We start from the raw sequence: 20,432 nt of genomic DNA on the forward strand, positions 1-20,432 counted from the left end.
ATCTTAACTCTATACAATCTTATTTAAATAACTTAAAAGAACAGTCAATGAAAGATTAAAAAGAAACACATTGCTCTATCCAAGGTTACTACTGATAAAGTTTTAGTGTGTTTACTTCTTGAATTATTTTAAATTTGGAAATTCTTTAATAATTTTTTTTGCTAAAATCTCTTGGATACCTTTCGGTAAATATTTAAGGTATTTTCCTATTTTGAACTCATTGAAGACATAGAACAGATAAATAAGCTTGATAAGATATAAATAATTCATTTTTATTGATATAATAATGGACTTCATTGCTTCAGGTTGTGGAATGCACTTGCATGTATTTTTTCAATGGGTCTTAAATGGTAGTAAAAATAATCTTAATAGGCAAAGTAAAAGACAGGCAAATGATAAAACAAACCCTGCTTTTTAACTGCAAAGTGATAATGGGCTTGATGCAACTAATTGAGCCCCCTGAAATGTGACTCAGTGGCAGCCTATCTATTAGCAAATAGTTAGTTTTAGTTAGGTAAGTCATCTCTTTGTCTATTTGTGCAAACTAAATAATAATAATAATAATAATAATAATAATAATAATAATAATAGTGTGGAACACTGCATTTTAAACAGCTGTTATGTGGCTCCTGGGTGGCTCAATCAATTAAGCGTCCAACTCTTGATTTTGGCTTAGGTCATGATCTCACAGTCATGGGATCAAGCTTCACATTGGGCTCCATGCTGAATATGGAGCCTGTTTAAGATTCTCCCTCTCTGTCTGCCCCTCTCCCCTGCTAACACTTTCTAAATAAATAAATAAATAAATAAATAAATAAATAAATATTAAAATTTTTAAAAATATATAAGAAGAAATAAACAGCTGTTAATACCTGCATCAACCACACTTAGAAAAGGCTCAGGAACTTTCTCCATATATTATTATATTGTTGTGCTGCAAGTGACAATGAAATCTGTGAGTTACTGAAACTCCGAAAAGCAAATATGATAGAAAATTATGTTTCATAGGGCAAAAATGGCATGTTCATTTAGCTCTTTAAATATTAGCATAATGATATGTATATGAAAATTTTCACTTTTTATAATTCTAAGCAATGAGGAAGAAAAATCCAACCAAACAGCACATCAAATGTATCCCTCTGTTCCTCTGTTACCTTCATAATGGTAGTTATTGAGCAGGCTGAGTTAATAAAAAAACTAGACATCTTGATTCTATATAGAATGCTGTGTATAGCATAGGCAAGTGGGAAATATGTTCAATATGTATGTCAACAGTCTAGGGTTCTAGGAAGCAGGAAGATTACAACTATAAAACAGAGATGAAAATATCATTTAATTACTTAATCTTTCATTCAATGCTTCATAATCATTTATGAACAAGAGTGACTATTCAAAATTCATTTCCCATTCCCAGTTTAAAATCTATCATGGATTTGTGCTCTCTTCATAATAAAAACGAAACCCTTAAACAGGCTATAAAGGCCTTTCCCTACATCAAGGCTCTTGCTGTCCTTGTACTTGTATATGTGTACATCTCATCATCTAAGATTTCCTCAAAAATCACCTTTCATGATTAGGGAGGTATTTTGCCTTTATGTTTTTCTTCATGCTGTTCCTACATTTTTTTCCTTTTTATCTAGAATCTAGGAAGTCTTTCTAGATCTATCACTGTTTCTGACTCAAATAAAGCATTAACTTTTTGAACAGTTTTCAACTCTCTGCCGTCATACTGCACCCTCTTTCTACACTGTCTGGATTGGAAAAGTGAACCTACCTGACTGGTGAAACGTTTGCCACCAGCTTCCAGCTCTGAACTAGACCCCATTCTGCTCCGTCCTCACAGAGATAATGTTGGGGCTAGATGAGCAATCGTGAAACTCTTTAGAAACAATGAACTCAAGGCTAAAAATGGTCTTGTACTCAAAGCAGTAATAGAAATCATCTTAAGGCTTTCTTGAGGTCTCCTCCTTAGCCATGTTTACTTTGATTTTGCTCTCAGACTTCACTTTCGTAGCTAAAACCCCTTTCTGTCCTCCCTCGGTGGAACACTTACATTGTGAAATTGCAAAATAGCTCTCAGTATTGATTTCCAAAGGAAAATTTAGGTTAACATAGAATAACGGCATCATTAAACTAATAAAGAATCGATGAACAGATGTTAGAATAAATGGAATTACAATACACAGTTCGAAAAACTATAATTTGAGTAAAACTATATTTTTAAAATACAAAAAGAAGAAAGAAAGGGAAAGAAAAGAAAGAAGGATGAAAAAAAGAAAGAAGGAAGAAACAGGAGCAAGTACAATTTTCAAGTAGAAAAAGATGCCACGGATTTCCCTTTTCCCTCCTTATTGTCACACTCAGAACTTGTCCTTCTCAACAGAAATAACAGAATTTAAAATACAAATGATTTATAGGAAAGCTCGAGCACCAGTAAAACATAAACCCAAAAGACCTTAATCCTGAGAAAAACAAAATATTTCAGGCTTCCTTTTATGAGACTATTAATAGATAGCTCAGCCAACTGAAGAAAATCTCTGTCTGATTCCTGTGTCCCAAAAGAATCAGGGCCTGCTTTGTGACTTTCTGTATTGTAATATCTTGTCTTTCATTGTAGCTCAATTCAGATTTTTATTTTCTCATGAAACAGACAGAAATATGTGCGGGCATATGGAAGTGGCTGTGCTAATAATTTCAATGTAGATTTATGTAAATGAATTATTGTTGAATACTATTGGAGCTGGGTGTTTAAGGAGCACTCTAAAGCCGTCCTTGTGGAGTAAACATTTTTAACTTCTAAGGCAGCACCTGGAGGACCGTGTGAATTTGATCTTCTGAAAAAGGATGCGAACATCCATTTTGAGTAAAACCAGAATTTTAAAAAGCATTCTGTAGGTAACACAATTATAATTTTAAAAATATTCTGTAGCAATACTGGATGACATGAAATACTGTTTTTCTTTTTTTCTTGGCATTTTTTTTTCTTTCACATAAGTAACACTGCTGCCCAACCTAGTAATTCTTAGAGCAACGGGGAGGCTTTAATTGATTCTTGCCTTCAAAAGGAAGGATAAACTATGTGGATGATATCATTACAACCCAAACGACTTTTTAAGTGGCTTCTGGGTCAAAGGCATAAGCCATTTCAGATGCTTTAGGCCAACAAGACATGTATGCATCTGAAGAGGATCCTAAAATGTAGTTACATAATAAAATGTGTTCTATACAAAGACTTGATTTCAAAGGCCATCCTGTGTTTCCAAAGTTTATTGATATTTTTATCACCACTTCATTTATATAACATAGAGATCATTTCTAGCAATTTTCTACCCTGACCCCATGAAAATATTTTAGTATATATTTTAAATCTGACAAATACACATTCAGCATTAGCTAATTTTAGTCAATAAAGAGTTAAGTTTCAAATTATAACCTCAGTAGATCAGTATATAATGGCCTAGAATTTAAATACCATGTAAGAACCGAGGCATAATTATGAAGCAGATTTCTAATATTATCTCAGGAATTACAAGTATGTTAAATGAGTCATTAAATTAGACACAGAGAAATAGAGATATAAATATTGAAGCAATAATTTCTTCTGCAGACTTGTCAAATGAGCATCCCTACAGAACAGATTTCTATCACTAGTGCTCCATCATTGTCTCTAGGGCTGTGGATCCTGCCTAACACTGGTTTTCCTAGTTAAGCCTTATTTTTTTATCACTTACTACAATCAAAAAAGAAATACTTAATATCAAAAGTATAAGTCTTCTGAAGCAATTGGATAGACAATTTATATTTCAGCTTATGGTTGAGATTTAACGTGCATATTGGTAGTGAACATGCCAACAGGAATATTATATGATATAAACCAATATATAATTTGATTTTTTTAATATATAAACCAATATATATTATATAAAACCAATATATAATTTGGTTTTCCGAAAAATTGTCAGAATTCATATACTTATTAGCTCTTACTCAGAAATTAATATTTCATGTTTTACAACATCAAGGTGAGATAGTGTATATCTTACTACTATCTCCATAAACTTCTGAGTTCAAGGAATTAAATCTTGAGATTACAACTTGCGTATCACTTTTTTAAAAATTCAGTTTTTAAAAGGTGTTTTGCAAATAGCAATTATTAATATTATTCTCTGCCACATATTCCTCTTATTTTTATGATTACAAGAAAGACAACCTATTTAGAGTATATAATACAATATAACATACTAAAAGATAGAGTTCTATAGCTCATAATTCAAGGTGATTTCAGAAATAAGAGAGCACGTACTATGGAATTAGTTTCACTGGTTAGATGGTCCTCAATGTGGGCTTCAGGGAATGGTTATAATGATAGCATGGTAACAAATATTCACTTACTTTAACATTTACAAAGCACTTTCCTATACATTATATTCAAAAAATTTCATGACATTTAACATGTATTATCTGAATTTACTGCTTAGAAAACCTAGGCTCAGACAAATTGAGACCCATTCAAGGTCACACTGCTAACAATTGCCAGTCAATATTTTAACTCATTACTTACATTAAAACCATATTCTATATGCTACAGTAACTTGCCTCCAATTTAAATATGATAGGACATATAATACATCATTTACATTATACCTATTATCTATATAAAATAAATATTACTAAAAAGGCTTTGAGGTATAGTAGTTGGGGAGATAGAAACATGAAACGTATAAGGGTCATTGCAAACTTGTACTTTTGTATTTTAAGTGTTTGCATTAAAACCTTCATTCTATTTTTCTGTTTATCACGTTTTGCTCCCAATATAAGACACAGAGAATGAAGGACATTATCATCGACAGTTTCTAGATAAATATCAGGGCTATTAAATTGCTTTTCAAATATATTCATTAATGATTCTACTTAATTTCATAGCTATGTCTGTGTTTTCATTTAAAATGGAATTGAATGAAAGTATTTGAATGTCAATCTAGCACACATTAATTGAAACCTGAGGGATTAAACAATATGTTGGGGTTTTTTTGTTTTTTTTTTTAATTTGTTTTTTAACACTTATTTATTTTTGAGACAGAGAGAGAGCATGAACAGGGGAGGGTCAGAGGAAGAGGGAGGCATAGAATCTGAAACAGGCTCCAGGCTCTGAGCTGTCAGCACAGAGCCCGACGCGGAGCTCGAACCCACAGACCACGAGATCATGACCAGAGCCGAAGTTGGACACTTAACCAACTGAGCCACCCAGGCGCCCCAACAATATGTTGTTCTTTAAGAGAAAGGAAAGGAGTGGGAGTTGGAGGGAAACTATATGATCTTCATGACGAGTTGGCATTTTGCTTGTGTGAGAAGCAATGATGTATACGGTCAAGAGCACAGCTTCTGGTATAAGAATGTATGTGCCACTTGTTAGCTATGGGAACTGTGACCCTTCTCTTAAACTCTTTGACTTAATTTCCTTACTTAGAAAATAGGCAAGGTAATATGAATAGCTCAGGGAGTTATAGTGAAAAGTATACCGTGCATTCAGGTGAATTTAGAACAAGTTTTGGTACATATTAGGCACTCTGTAAGTATCAGCTATTGATGGCATGTGTATTTTACTTTGTGTATAAATTGCAGTTACAAGTATGAAATGTCTAAACTTTATTGTTTTACCTGGCTAATGCTATCATCATATCGATATAAACAAATTGCATGTCACAAGAGCATTTGCTGCAAATTGCAAAAGTAGGCATACGTTGTCTGGGATAGCAAACTCCTGGGTATAACTCCTCATATTCTGTTGCCACATAGTCACTAATATAGATTAGGTCTACTGCTTGTTTTTAACAGGCACTACAGTACCATTTTGGATTATTTAGCTTATTGACTGAAGAACAACTAGAAATTTTATGTAATATCTTGATTCCACTCTTTCTTGCCTTGTTTTTAATGAGATAGACTCTACAAGTATCTTTCATTAGTCCAGAATTCTGAACAAGAAAAACTGTAAGCTGTTGCAATGGACTTCTAAAATAAAATGTATTCTACATGTGTGTAAATGTAACATACAAAAAATAATTTTAATTTTTTTAATGCTTCTTTATTTTTGAGACAGAGAGAGACAGAGTGTGAGCGGGAGAGGGGCATAGAGAGAAGGAAGACACAGAATCAAAAGCAGGCTCCAGGCTCTGAGCCAGCAGCACAGAGCAGGACACGGGGCTCGAACTCACAAATTGTGAGATCATGACTTGAGCCAAAGTCGGACACTTAACCGACTGAGCCACCCAGGTGCCCCACAAAGATAATTTTAAATTAACACGTGGCCCCACTGACTGCTTGTCATGCACAAGTGCCTTATGTACACTGCCTTTATAAAATTCTACAAAGGATGTATTATTATCTCTACTCTTTTCATGGCTAAGCAAAATAAATTTCAAAAGATAAAGGGATTTCCCTAAAGCAAGAGCTAGAAAACTGAGGATTTGGGATTTCAACTGTGCTCCTTCACCTCTCCTTTGAAAGATAACACTGAATAGTCTTTGTGTATTGGGAAAAATTTGGTGAGAACTGGGGCAATTGTAGAAATTATAAGCAAAACTGGAGGAAAATGCAAGGGTTTAGCATGAATTTGGGGGGAATAAGAATCCATAATATACAAAGCTTTAAAATGTATCTTTTATTTCCCATATTTTTAAAATTCCACATTAAAATATTTTAAAATGTACTTTTTAACTTGTTACATTTTTGGAGTAGCACTCCTTGCTTTTGATACTTATTAAATTTAATAATCTTGTATAAACATAATTGTTTTTGGACTAGGTTTTAGGCTTTTGCTTCAATAGGTATTCCATGTTTAAAAATTTTGTATATCTTGGTCATTCTGAGAAATATATTATGACTTTAAATCTAAGTTACATAAATATGCATAGACACTTAAGATACTGACAGAAACTTTATCAAGATATATTACAATATTATATATAATGTAAATAAGGTGTATCATATGTATGAATTTATATTTCTATTTTAAGTATTAGCTATCATGTTGACCATCACCTTAAGAGTACACAAACTTGATTATCTAGGGATGGTTTATTTTCATAGTTGATAGCTTCAGTTATCTTTATCCCTAAATGACTATATTCACAGCTTAAAAATGATTTGGAAAAAATGAAATATAAATAAAAACTGGGTTTGGCACTTCAACCTGGATACTTGTTTATTACAATTATTTTGTAAATAGTTTTACAGGAAACACATTTTTTATTCTTTTTCAACCATAGAACTAAATTGAATCAAACCACTATGTGACTGAGTCTATTACTATACTCAGATGCCAAATTTTGTGTGCTAATTTCCTTTTTTGTATTATGTATTTATACATCACATTTTTGTTGGTTGGGACTGAGTGTAAAAGTTAAGATGTAAATATTTGCTAAATTGTTACTTTTGACTTAGATTACTAGATTTTAAAAAATTCTGTGTAATTTTTCTCTTCAGCAAATGGTGTTGGGAAAACTGGACAGTGACATGCAGAAGAATGAACCTGAACCTGGGGCGCCTGGGTGGCTTGGTCGGTTGGGAGTCCGACTTCGGCTCAGGTCATGATCTCACGGTCCGTGAGTTCGAGCCCCGCATCGGGCTCTGTGCTGACAGGTCGGAGCCTGGAGCCTGTTTCGGATTCTGTGTCTCCCTCTCTCTTTGCCCCTCCCCTGTTCATGCTCTGTCTCTCTCTGTCTCAAAAATAAATAAACGTTTAAAAAAAAAGAAAAAAAAAAGAATGAACCTGAACCACTTTCTTACACCATACATGAAAATAAATTCAAAATGGATGAAAGACCTAAATGTAAGACAGGAAGCCATCAAAATCGTAGAGGAGAAAGCAGGCAGAAACCTCTTTGACCTCAGCTGCAGCAACTTCTTACTCAACATGTCTCCAGAGGCAAGGGAAACAAAAACAAAAATGAACCTTTGGGACATCATCAAGATAAAAAACTTCTGCATGGTGAGGGAAACAATCAACAAAACTAAAAGGCAACCGATGGAATGGGAGAAGATATTTGCAAACGACCTATCAGATAAAGGGTCAGTATCCCAAATCTATAAAGAACTTACCAAACTCAACACCCAACAAACAAAGAATCCAGTGAAAAAATGGGCAAAAGACATTAATAGACACTTTTCCAAAGAAGACATCCAGATGGCTAACAGACACATGAAATGATGTTCAACATCACTCACCAGGGAAATATAAATCAAAACCACAATTAGATATCCCCTCACACTTGTCAGAATGGCTAACATTAACAAATTGGGCAAGGACAGATGTTGGCACGGATGCAGAGAAAGAGGAACCCTTTTGCACTGCTGGTGGGAATACAAACTGGTGTGGCCACTCTGGAAAACAGTATGGAGGTTCTCAAAAAATTAAAAGTAGAACTACCCTATGACCCAACAATTGCACTATTAGGTATTTATCCAAAGGATACAGGTATGCTACTTCAAAGGGGCAAATGCCCCCCCCCCAATGTTTATAATAGCGCTATCAACAATAGCCAAAGTATGGAAACAGCCCAAATGTCCAACAACAGATGAATGGATAAAGAAGATGTGTCATATATATAAATATATATAAATACATACACACACACAATAGAGTATTACTCGGCAATCAAAAAGAATGCAATCTTACCATTGGCAACAATGTGGATGGAACTAGAGTATATTATGCTAAGTGAAATTAGAGAAAGACAAATATCATAGGACTTCCCTCATATGTGGAACTTAAGATACAAAACAGATGAACATAAGGGAAGGGAAGCAAAACTAATATAAAAGCAGGAAGGGGGACAAAACATAAGAGACTCAAACATAGAGAACTGCAGGTTGCTGGAGGGGTTGTGGGTGGGGGGTGGGCTAAATAGGCAAAGGGCATTAGGGAGGACACTTGTTGGGTTGAGCACTGGGTGTTATACATCAGGGATGAATCACTGGATTCTACTCCCGAAATCATTACTGCACTACATGCTAACTAACTTGGGTGTAAATTTTTTTAAAAAATCTGTGTATTTTAAAAAGTATCACTATTATAAAAGTAAGCTTCTATATAAACATGTCTACACATATATACATCTTTTATATAGATATATTTTTATATGTATCTACACATACACATATGCAATTGCATACATTTTCCACATAAGGATACAGTGATATTTATTTGTATCCAATTAATGCTTTTTTCCCCTTCTCCTTAGATTTTTGCTAATTACATGATTTCCTTGTTGATTTTTTTCCCGAGGAATAAACAAATGATCACAAACTCATGAAGACCAACAAAAATAGCAGGCAACGTTTAGACAGTCTTTGAAAAAATACCTCGATAATTTACATTTTTTAATCAATTGAACTAATTCATAAAAAATATTATTAAAATTAATGGCCAATTTAATAAACAACAAAGAACCTCAAGGTGACATTATCAAACAGTGCTACACAGTTGCCTCGACATTAGCTCATCATCATAAGACATGGAGTATCACAAGAGAGGTCTGCACAATTAACCACTATCTTCCATGGCAATTTTGAGAAATTTGAGATTTACTGTTACTTTATCTTCCCCTCACTTATATTTTAACCTCAGCAATTCCCCACTGTCTGGTGAACCATGTTTTCCTGTCCAACAAGGTCTAGATCTCTGCTCAGTGGTTGGGGGCAATCTTCATCAAGTGATGTAACTCAGATCTAGAGGTAGTGGCTGCTCTCTATATCTGCTGTTGCTGTACAGAATGATCTGTACTTGTTATTTACCAATCCTTCGTTACTCTTTTTGACTAGATAATATTTCTTTATATTAAACTTCTTTATGTTTAAATTACTCTGTGGTTTCTTTTTTTAAATTTTTTTTAATGTTTATTTATTTCTGAGACAGAGACAGAGCATGAACAGGGGAGGGTCAGAGAGGGAGACACAGAATCTGAAGCAGGCTCCAGGCTCTGAGCTGTCAGCACAGAGCCCAACGCGGGGACTGAACTCATAGACTGTGAGATCATGACCTGAGCCGGAGTCGGAAGCTCAACCAACTGAGCTACCCAGGCGCCCCATGGTTTCTGTCTCTTAATTGGACTCTGAATTATACAAACGACATTTCCCCTAACCATTATACTTAAGTGATTAAAATTTAACATATCTTTCTGATGGCAATTTTAAGCATGGACTAATAGAGAACTAAAATAAAACTATATAGGGTAATAAGCTATAACAATGAAATAGTCAAAAGTTGATGATAGCTTGCTTCAGCTAGTAGTCTGTTAGTGGAGAGTGGTCAGATTCTGAATGTAATCTGAAGGTCGAAAAAACACGATTCACTCAAGGATCAAATGTGAAATATTTCAAAAAGGAGGTTTCAAGGTTGACTCCAGGTCTTTGGCCTGAGCAACTAAAAAAATAATGTTACATTATCATAATGATGAAGACTATGTAAGAAGTAGGCTTGGAAGACAATATCTGGAGCTTATTTTTAACAAGTTAAGTTTTGGGGCGCCTGGGTGGTTCAGTCGGTTAAATGTCCGACTTCAGCTCAGGTCACCATCTTGCAGTCCATGAGTTCGAGCCCCGCATTGGGCTCTGGGCTGATGGCTCAGAGCCTGGAGCCTGCTTCCGATTCTGTGTCTCCCTCTCTCTCTGCCCCTCCCCCGTTCATGCTCTGTCTCTCTCTGTCTCAAAAATGAATAAACGTTAAAAAAAATTAAAAAAAAATAAAAGAAATAACAAGTTTTATTATTAAATATGCAAGGAAATGTTGGACAGTTGAATTTATGAATCTAAGGTGGATATAAGTGAATATATAGATTTGAGATTCATTTTGGCACAGCCATAAATCAACAGTTCAGAAGACTGAATTCTGGAACATTCCAACATTCAAAAGTAAAGAAGACATAAGAAACTAGAAAGTTAGCTGAAAATTGAATAAAGTCTTGACCCAGAAGCACCCAGAAGCATGCATGCCAAGGGATAAAACAGTGGTTGGCCCTATCAAATGCTATTGATGGGTCAAGTGATATGAGGACTAAGACCAGGTCATTGGCTTTGGCAATCTGAAGTCAGTGGTAAGCTGACAGGACCACTGTTAGTAGAACACTGAAGGCAAAAGACTCACTGAAAGGAGTTTAAGAGAGTAAGAGTAGGGTAACTGGGTAACAGATATAATCTCTTTTAAGAAGTTTTGCAGAGAAGGGAAGAGAAGGAATAGGGGTGGTGGCTCTAGAGAGGTGAGGGATTGACAGTGGGCTTTCTTTTTTCTGTTTTAATGGGATAGAATTATATACTTTGGGGAATATTTCATTAGAGAAGGAAAAATAAATGGTACATGAAAGGGAAAGAAGAGAATAAGCACTATTCTTCAATTGTCAGGGGATATAAGTAAGCCTTATTGAATAAGATTAGGGGTTGTCCCTAGCTAAAGGCACTGAGTATATTTCCATAGTAGCAAATAGGTAGGGATAGGTTAAGATGGTGGGTGGGTATGATGGTAAAAGCTGGACAGGTTCCCTTCTCATTACATTTAGTTTACTGGTAAAAGAAGAAATAAGTTCAACATCTGAGAATAGCTGAGTGTAGTAGAAATTGTAAGTTTGGAGAGATAGGACAAAGTATGTAACACTTTAGCAAGAGAGTGGGAGAGTACATAAACAAAGGAAATATGGGATGATACATTATGGACCCACTTCTGGTATACAAATCATGAAGTTAGAGTGGGGCCAGTCAGCAGTGTTGTGAGTATGTGGTTTAAGTGTCACATTCGGTTACACTTATGCGGACTAGGTTGTATTTTTAAGAACTCAAAGTTGTGTGATTGAGGAACAAAGGGTCTATTGTAAGTATGAAGTCCAACGATGATGATGACTGATCATGAAATTCCAAGTGAGGAAGGAAAGAAGTGAAAGCATGATTGAGTGGAAGATCATGAAAAGTGGCTGGATCCTGGGGTCTATGTGCCTAGAGGTTTGGGGTAGTGTTAGAGCTGCAAAACCAGAGAGTGTGATCTGGAAATGGAGAGAGTGGTATCTGCAAATACAATGTTTGAAGTTGATTATAGAAAAATTGCAGTTTAATGATAATGAGAAAGCCTAGATTATATTGGTAAAAATTAGAAGATGAAGAAAGGTGGTAAAAAAATAATTGTAAGCAGGTGGAATTCTAGGTTATTGGAATGATCATCTCTGTGGATGATGTATGGTGATCCTTGAATACATAGAGACTAATTTACTGAGACAATTAAACAAAAATAATGCATGTGAAATCTTATTTTCATTTGCTGAGCTATTTGAGGGTTTCAGTTGCATATTGTTTTGATATATTTATTAACATATTCATAGGCTACAAATAAATGAGAAATAGTATTTTTAGAATGCACAGTAAAAAAGCAATTCTTTCTTTTCTGTTCATTGAATAACCAAATATTATTGATGAAAGTCAGGCAAAGTCCCTCCAGTAAAGATATAAATATATATCACACTTTGACAAATATTATTTCATCATAAAAGATCAGTGTATTAAATAAAAGGCTTTTTTTTTAATTTCATAAACTTATTTAAATAAATATTGAATGTATAGTAAACCAAGGATGTGCTATAAGGAAAAAATGCCAAAATAAGACAAGTTGGCAAATATTATGATTTATAACTCGGTTATTAGAATTCTTAACTCATTCTTAACCTGGTTATTACAATTTTGGATGTTTTCTGTATCTTAGTTCTACATTCTTAATATGTAAATATTGTAATTTTAAACCACAAGATGATTAATTTTTCCACTGTGCTACTATGTATGTTTTAGGCAATTTCACCAATACTTACTGGTCCAAAGGTCAAAAAAACTCTAGCTGAAGCCAACGTCCTAAGTACTTAGGTAATTTTCTCTGAATTGGATAATTTTCTAACATTAAAGCATTCTTTTGTTTCTTTATTTTGCTGGTGGGAAAATGGTCTATTCCTATCACTTTTATTAAAAAATGTAAAGTATTATAAAATTATGTGATTCTTATACAATGCTATGTTTATTATTAAATCCTTTAATAAATTATAAAGCATATTTAATATTGCTTTATTTTTTTAGTGTTATATACTTAAATAATGCCAGTATGAACCAAATTTAATATAGGAAAAGTCTGTATATACTACTGATAAAAACAATAGCGTGTTAGTTTTAAGTTCCAGCTACCTTTAATAGCAAGTCAAATTAAATCTAAACCAAAGAATTTTATTAAGTATTTACTGTGTCAATTTGCTTGATGCTGTGAAATCCTTAAACCATGTAAAAGGAAGCATACAATTCACTGGTGGCATATGTCATTACATAGCTGTAGTGAGAAGTAGAAAAAAAAATCTCTGGGGAAGGATTTTAAGCCTTAAAATTAATGGAAAATATAAATAAACAGGCATTGTGACCTAAACATCTAAAATATATGTGTATTTTTAAAACATCACAATTACTTTAAACAGAACAAAATCCAACAAAATTTGAAATTTTTTGCAAGTAAGGTGTGAAAAATTGTTAGTATCTTTGATATGTCTATAGTATTCACAAAGTTCAATAAAAGAACCATAAATATTTCCTAGTATAAACACTGGTAAGGGATAAGGAGGAAGAGGGTTGGGATCCAAGGGTTAAGTAGAGACTTTGCTTAACCTCAGAAGGTAGAAAACTGAGAAATGTCATTCTTCAGCTTGTAAGACAGATGAGAGAAGTGGCACTCTCTTTGAAAGGCAGCTTTAGATTTTAGTGAAGCAACTGTGAAGCTCTAAATATTGAAGATATGGGTGCTTTGTAATCAACAAGATGTGATTACAAACAACCAAGTGGCAGATTTCAGTATGTTTGTCCCATAAAAGCAAATCCCAAGGTGATATAACCCACTGGTTTTGGATTAAGGTGGGGATTACTAATAAGGTTAAGTTTTCATTTATAAGGCTGAATTAAATTAGAAACAAGAGGCTGAAGAAATTGTCACTTAGGCTAATGATTGGGCATAATATGATGCACAAATTAGAAGTGATTATATTAGCCAGGGTTCTCCAGAGAATAAAACCAGTAAAATAGATAGATAGATAGATAGATAGATAGATAGATAGATAATATAGCTATAAATAGGTAAACAAATACATACATTCATCTATACATTTGGAAGATTTATTCTGAGGGGTTGGCAAATGAAATTATGGATAATTGGAAATTATGGGTAAGTCCCACTTTACTACTGTCGGCAAGCTGGAGACATAGGAAGCTAGGGTTGTAGTTACAGTGCAATCCTGAAGGCCTGGAAACCAGGGAAGCCAATAGTATAAACCCCAGTTCGAATCTGAAGGCCTGAGAACCAGAGGTGTCAATATCTGAGGGCAGAAAAAAGATGCCCTCAAACAGAGGGCAAACAGAGAACGCAAATTCACCCTTCCTACATCTATCGTTCTATTCAGGTCCTCAAAAGACTGGATGATGTCTGCCCTCCTGGTGGGGACATTCTTCTTTACTCAGTCTACAGGTTCGGATCCTAATTTCTTCTGGAAACATCATCATAGACACACCCATAAATAATGTTTTAACAGTTATTAGGGCATCCCTTAGCCCAGCCAAGCTGTCTCATAAAATCAACCATCACAATAATATAGTATGTATGGTGTTAGGGAGATTTTTTAATTACTGAATAGGCCTAGTTCAGAAATTAGTCTCAGGGTCTCAATTTTAGCTTCAGTGAAATTCTACACCCTGTTACATCTTACTGATCCAAGCTGTTTGATAATAACCACTTGTCCCATCTTCCAGTAGATATGTAGGGTGCTGGTAACTTGAATATGACAACCACCTTCTGTGTCTTGACACTTAAAAATCATTTATAAACAATTTTATTTTCCTATTCTCTAAGTTGCTGAGTACTGTATTAAGTACTCCAGTATACAGTAATTTTAATACATTTATTGTTAGCTAATTTGCAAACACTTTTTTGTATTTATTTTTAATTTTTTTTACATGTATTTATTTTTGAGAGACAGAGAGAAACAGAGCACAAGTGGGGGAGGGGCAGAGAGAGAAGGAGACACAAAATGAAGCAGGCTCCGAGCTGTCAGCACAGAGCCCCACGTGGGCCTCGAACCCACAAACTGTGAGATCATGACCTGAGCTGAAATCAGATGCTCAACCGACTGAGCCACCCAGGCGCCCCTAATTTGCAAACACTTTTAATTGAGTATCATCAAGTATAGTTCAATAGTCTTTTACCACTCTGTAATATTTTAGAATATTATAGTGTAAATTATTTGTATTTAGTTTCAGTTGTCTTTTAATTGTCCAAATATGTCTTAGGTAAGGGATTAAGCTTGAAATATATTCTTCATTTTCTTTCTCTGGAAGCTATGTTTAAATTTTAACAGAGCAGAGAGAAACTTGCTCCCAATAACGTTAGAAAAGTAATTTCACAGTATGACGCGTTGGTATTTTCAGAATTGATTTAGATTCTATAATTCAGTTACTAGGACCTTCAGTCTTGAATCAGTCCCTACTAGTGCTGCCTTTGACCATCATAGATTCCAGGTAGTCTGCCAAGTTTAATGTTTCATCATAAATCTCTATCTTGTTAATTCACATGGCTGACCTTGTTCTTTCTCAAAATATTATGGGCTATCCTCACCCCTCATGTTTAGCCTCGGACTTCAGCATGTTAATTTTCATCTTTTAAAATGTTCCTACTCATCTAGATAAACAAAGATTTTAGGCTACTATTTTAAATTCTTGCTGCAATTTATTACAGTTCCAAGCAATTCCTTGAATCATTCATGCTAAGCTGTCAGACTGACAGCTGGATTTGTAATCTCAATAGAGGTAAACTATCAGAAATATGCCATTAGCTTCTCTTTCAATCCATTTTAAATGAAAGTACAGAAGGAAAGGGGGGATTTTAATTCACACACACACACACACACACACACACACACACACACAATAAGTGAAGTAGATCTTAAATGGTTTGTAATAGTTTTTGTTAACCACTGATTACCAAAATCCAATTGCAATCTTCTCAGTGATTATAAGGACCAAAATGTTCAAGAATTCTATTTGCTATAAATGCCACAGGGAAATGGTTACATGAATGAGCAGGAACATAAAGCAGCTGACAGCTATTTTGTGACTGAATTGACTATAATGTCAATCAAAATATTCTGCATCCAAGTAGAAAAACTAGTCTTAAGTGCCAGTAGGTATTTTAGGGTTGATTTATCTTGTATCGGTTTTCTATAGCCAGGAAATTCCATAAGTAGACGTTAATTCTTTTAGTTCAAGTAATATATTCTGGAGTCCCTATTTGATTGTTAATGCTATAATCAGTCATCACAACTTTAGATTAAATCTGTCAACTGGATAGTCACCAAGATGGAAATGGAAAGCAGCCTAGTTGAATTTTGTGCAGATTTCACAGGGAGAAGGAAGAACTCTAGCATATGGGTAGGGTTTTCTCTGCGAGTACACACATGTTTGAGACCTGATTCTGATCAATGCAAAGATACAGGAGTCACTAAATATCTTGATGAAGCCTTTAATGTAATACTCTTCATTTTAACGCAACTTTACTCCCTTTGCATTCTAGTGTTCAGACTCAGTCTTTGAAGTGTTTTGGACTTTAGGACCATTCTTGACTCTACTATACTGACCCTAAATACTTTTCAATTATTTCAACTTGAAGTCAAAATGGTTGCTTTGAGTAAACCCACTGAATTAATCCACCTGCTGAGATCCAACACAATGACCAACCCAGTCAGGTCCAGTAGGAGCAAATCTCTTCTGACCTACAATCATGGGTAATAATAGGCATGTTTCTATCTTTCATCTATATGAATTAAATATACAAGTAAATTAATTAAATTATATAAATGACCTAAATAAAGCATTATATATCCAGACATGATAAATGAAGCAAACTTATAAATAATATACAAGTTTCTTGAGTTAGAAAACATTTTTTTAATGTTTAATCATTTTTGAGAGAGAGAGAGAGAGAGAGAGAGAGAGACAGACAGACAAAGAGAGACAGAGAGAGGTGGAGACGCACAGAGAGAGGGAGACACAGAATTGGAAGCAGGCTCCAGGCTCTGAGCTGTCAGCACAGAGCCCGACACGGGGCTCTAACCCACCCACTGTGAGATCATGACCTGAGCCAAAGTCAGACACTTAACCAATTGAGCCACCTAAGTGCCCCAGAAAACATTTTAAACAAACATTAATAAAAGTAAAACTTCCTATTTATCTATCTTCATCTTTTCATAAAATAGTCAAGGATGAACAACAAAATGACAATAAATTTTCTTTGGGTGGTGAGATTATAGTTGAATCTAAGATTTACTGTTTCTAGAAATCTTTGTTATTGTCCTAATTTTCTATTTTCCATAACTTCATTGATTACATTTATCTCCCCCCAACACACACATGCATAATCAAATGCTGTCAAATGAAAGGGTATGACTACACCTCAAGTAGAGGGGTATGCCATAAGAGAAGAGATCTAAATAAAACTTTCTAGGGAAAATCTTAGAAGCGGAGGAATAGTATAAAGCAATACAATACCCACAGTTCTCAGTGTTCCACACTTTAAATTATGTATAGATAGGCTGCATGCTCAGTGGTCAACATTACAATTGAGAAGTAACCTGCACACATTACATTCTGCACATAATGTTGCTTAAGAAACCTTCAATCTCAGTGGCTTAAAATTATATCCTTTGTTTAGCTTATAAAGTTCAGGTAGACAATTTACCTAGGTTTGGCCAGGTAACTTTTCTGGTCATGTTTGGGATCACTCACATGTCTGGTACTTAGCTGGGTATCATTTAGGAAAACAGAGGTAATTGGGCCACGCATTTATTTTCTTCCAGTAGCCTACTTTGGAAATAATCTTTTGTTAGAGATGAGAAAGTTCAAAATCAGCAAATGGACATGTGAAAGAGTTTCCACGTTTCTTACAGTATCATATTTACAATGATTCCCGTGAACAAAGGTAGTCACATGATTTAGTGCAAAGTCAGAGAAGCAGGACTCTGTACAGTTATCTGGCAAAGAGCGCCTATAATTGGGGCCATAAACATCAATCTAACATAGATTATCTATGTAGCAATGCAAATTTCTTAATCTTGGAACTGGCCTTATTAAAAGAATCCAGACTTCAAAAACTTAGTGAAAATGTTAAAAATGCTATGCTGATTAAAGGGGGAAATGCAAATTTACTGGTGACACAAGTACTTAGAGATGTGTATGCACTGACAAAACCATATGGCGTTCTGTATAAAAAGAAAAACATTACAAGACCATGTGAGGATCAGACATCATTGGAATTATTTTAAAAGAAGTCAGATTGGTCTTTATTTATGTTTGGCTCCCATAATAAGAAGTGGCCAAATAATCTAGTAATAGGTCGTATGTATGACTACCATGTGCTGGATATGATCGAATTAGGTACTGAGAAGTTTGTCTCTCTAAAAGACATCAAGAATAGTAAATGTTCTGAGAGAACAAAACCCATGTTACTATTTGCTGGTTATGATTTTGATGTAACAGAAGACTACAGAAGGCTAAAAAATCTTCTTATTGATCTCTTCAGAGGCCCCACAGTATCAAATATCCGCCTGGCTGGTTTAGAGTATGTTCTGCACTTCACCGTACTGAATGGGAAGATTTACTTTCGAGGCTACAAGTTGCTGTTGAAGAAGTCTGGTTGTAAAACACCAAGGATTGAATTGGAAGAGACAGGGCCCTCATTGGATCTGGTTCTGAGGAGGACATATCTGGCATCAGATGATCTTTACAAATTATCTATGAAAATGCCAAAAGCCCTCAAGCCAAAGAAGAAGACAAATGTCTCCCATGACACTTTTGGCACAACTTATGGAAGGATTCATATGCAGAAGCAAGACCTAAGCAAACTACAAACCAGGGAAATGAAGGGGTTGAAGAAGCGACCTGCAGAAAAGATAACAGAAGACCAGGAGAAAAAATCAAAGAGAATTGAAAACAATTAGCTAAAACAAAAACAAAAACAAAAAATAAAAAACAAAAACAAACAAACAAAAACCCTCTATTCCTCATGCTAGCTCAGATGTGCTAAATCAGGTCTAAGTGACTAAAAAAGTGTAGTTAATGAGCCTCCAGTCTTATAAATTTGTGTCTCTTCTGCCCACCTTTGGTCCATGGGCACTCATTAAGTATCTCTGGAGGCTCTTATTTGTGACAGGTCATTGACTTCTCCACAGTGATGTCTGAGAAAGACCCCATGAAGCTGGGTCACATGGGAAGTAAAGTCTTTAACACCATGTCCAGACACCCATCAACATGAATTAGGTCAATACTATTTGTCAATACTTAGCATAATAAAATGTTATTTACACTCTTTTGGCTATACACAAGACTTCTGGAGTTACATATATGTGTTCATTCACAACAGTCAAGGTCTATCACTTTACACTCTACTTTGGGATGAACCACAGTAGTGTTTGTTTTTCCAGAACAATCAGTTCTACACAGTTACCAGAATTTCCATTTCTCAAGGCAAGGTCAATGTCCAATTTTATATGACTCTGTTATCTTGATCTCTGTGATACAGTTAACCCATTCATTGAGGTCACGTAAATTATCTTCAGTAAATCTACTGAAGTCAAAGTAAGAAAAAAAAATGAACTGTTGATCAGCTGAGGTTTAAATAACAAAAGTTTTTTTTCTTTTTCTATTTGGTAAAAAAATAAGCATAAAATATTCTATTTATTTCATTGTTCTCCTAATTCCCATGGCTAGGATCTCATGCAAACATGAGAGGAAGTGTGGCCATGCTGATGCAATGCATTGATATCTTGAATTTTTGTAACTAATATTATGTATCTATCATCATATCTATATCTATGTATCTATATAGGATATATCTATCTATATAGAATCAATCTCTCTATCTATATTTATATATAACTATACACATATAGCATATAGCTAGTACTTTCACATCTCACACACATAATTTTTTTCAAAATACATCACAGTTTTCTTCATGATGTTCTTTTTTACTCATTTCCTAAGGCATTTATGTTTTTGCACTAGTATGGTCCTGTTCACATGCTAGAAGAAACTACAAACATACTTTAATTTACATTTGCCTTTCTATCCTTTAAAATCACTTCCATCAAGACTATCAAGTTTACCTGGGTAAAATGGTCATTGTATTTGCCCATTGTCCATGAGTGAGTGGCCACATGCTCTACTTGGCTAAGATCCTGGGGCTGGCTCAGACAATTCCACTTTAGATACTAATATGGCGTCAGCAAAAGTATGTATGTATCTACCACCACAGATCTAAAGCAAACAGGTAATTTGAAAGTGAGGTGGGTTTACGGTCTAAATTTCCAGCTTGACAGGCCACTGGT

At 34.7% G+C, this 20,432-nt stretch overlaps 1 protein-coding gene across 1 annotated transcript in view; it reads left to right on the plus strand.

Annotated features, from left to right (window-relative positions):
* Window positions 1–19,043, plus strand: part of LOC122204561 (ribosome production factor 2 homolog) — a 116,031-nt gene extending 96,988 nt beyond the window's left edge. Inside the window, 1 exon segment of the mRNA XM_042912088.1 lies at window positions 18,127–19,043. Within this exon segment, the coding sequence (XP_042768022.1) occupies window positions 18,127–19,043 (917 nt within the window).
* The last annotated feature ends 1,389 nt before the right edge of the window (window positions 19,044–20,432 follow it).

This window comes from Panthera leo, chromosome D4 (genome assembly GCF_018350215.1).
Source record: "Panthera leo isolate Ple1 chromosome D4, P.leo_Ple1_pat1.1, whole genome shotgun sequence".
Lineage (NCBI taxonomy): Eukaryota > Metazoa > Chordata > Mammalia > Carnivora > Felidae > Panthera > Panthera leo.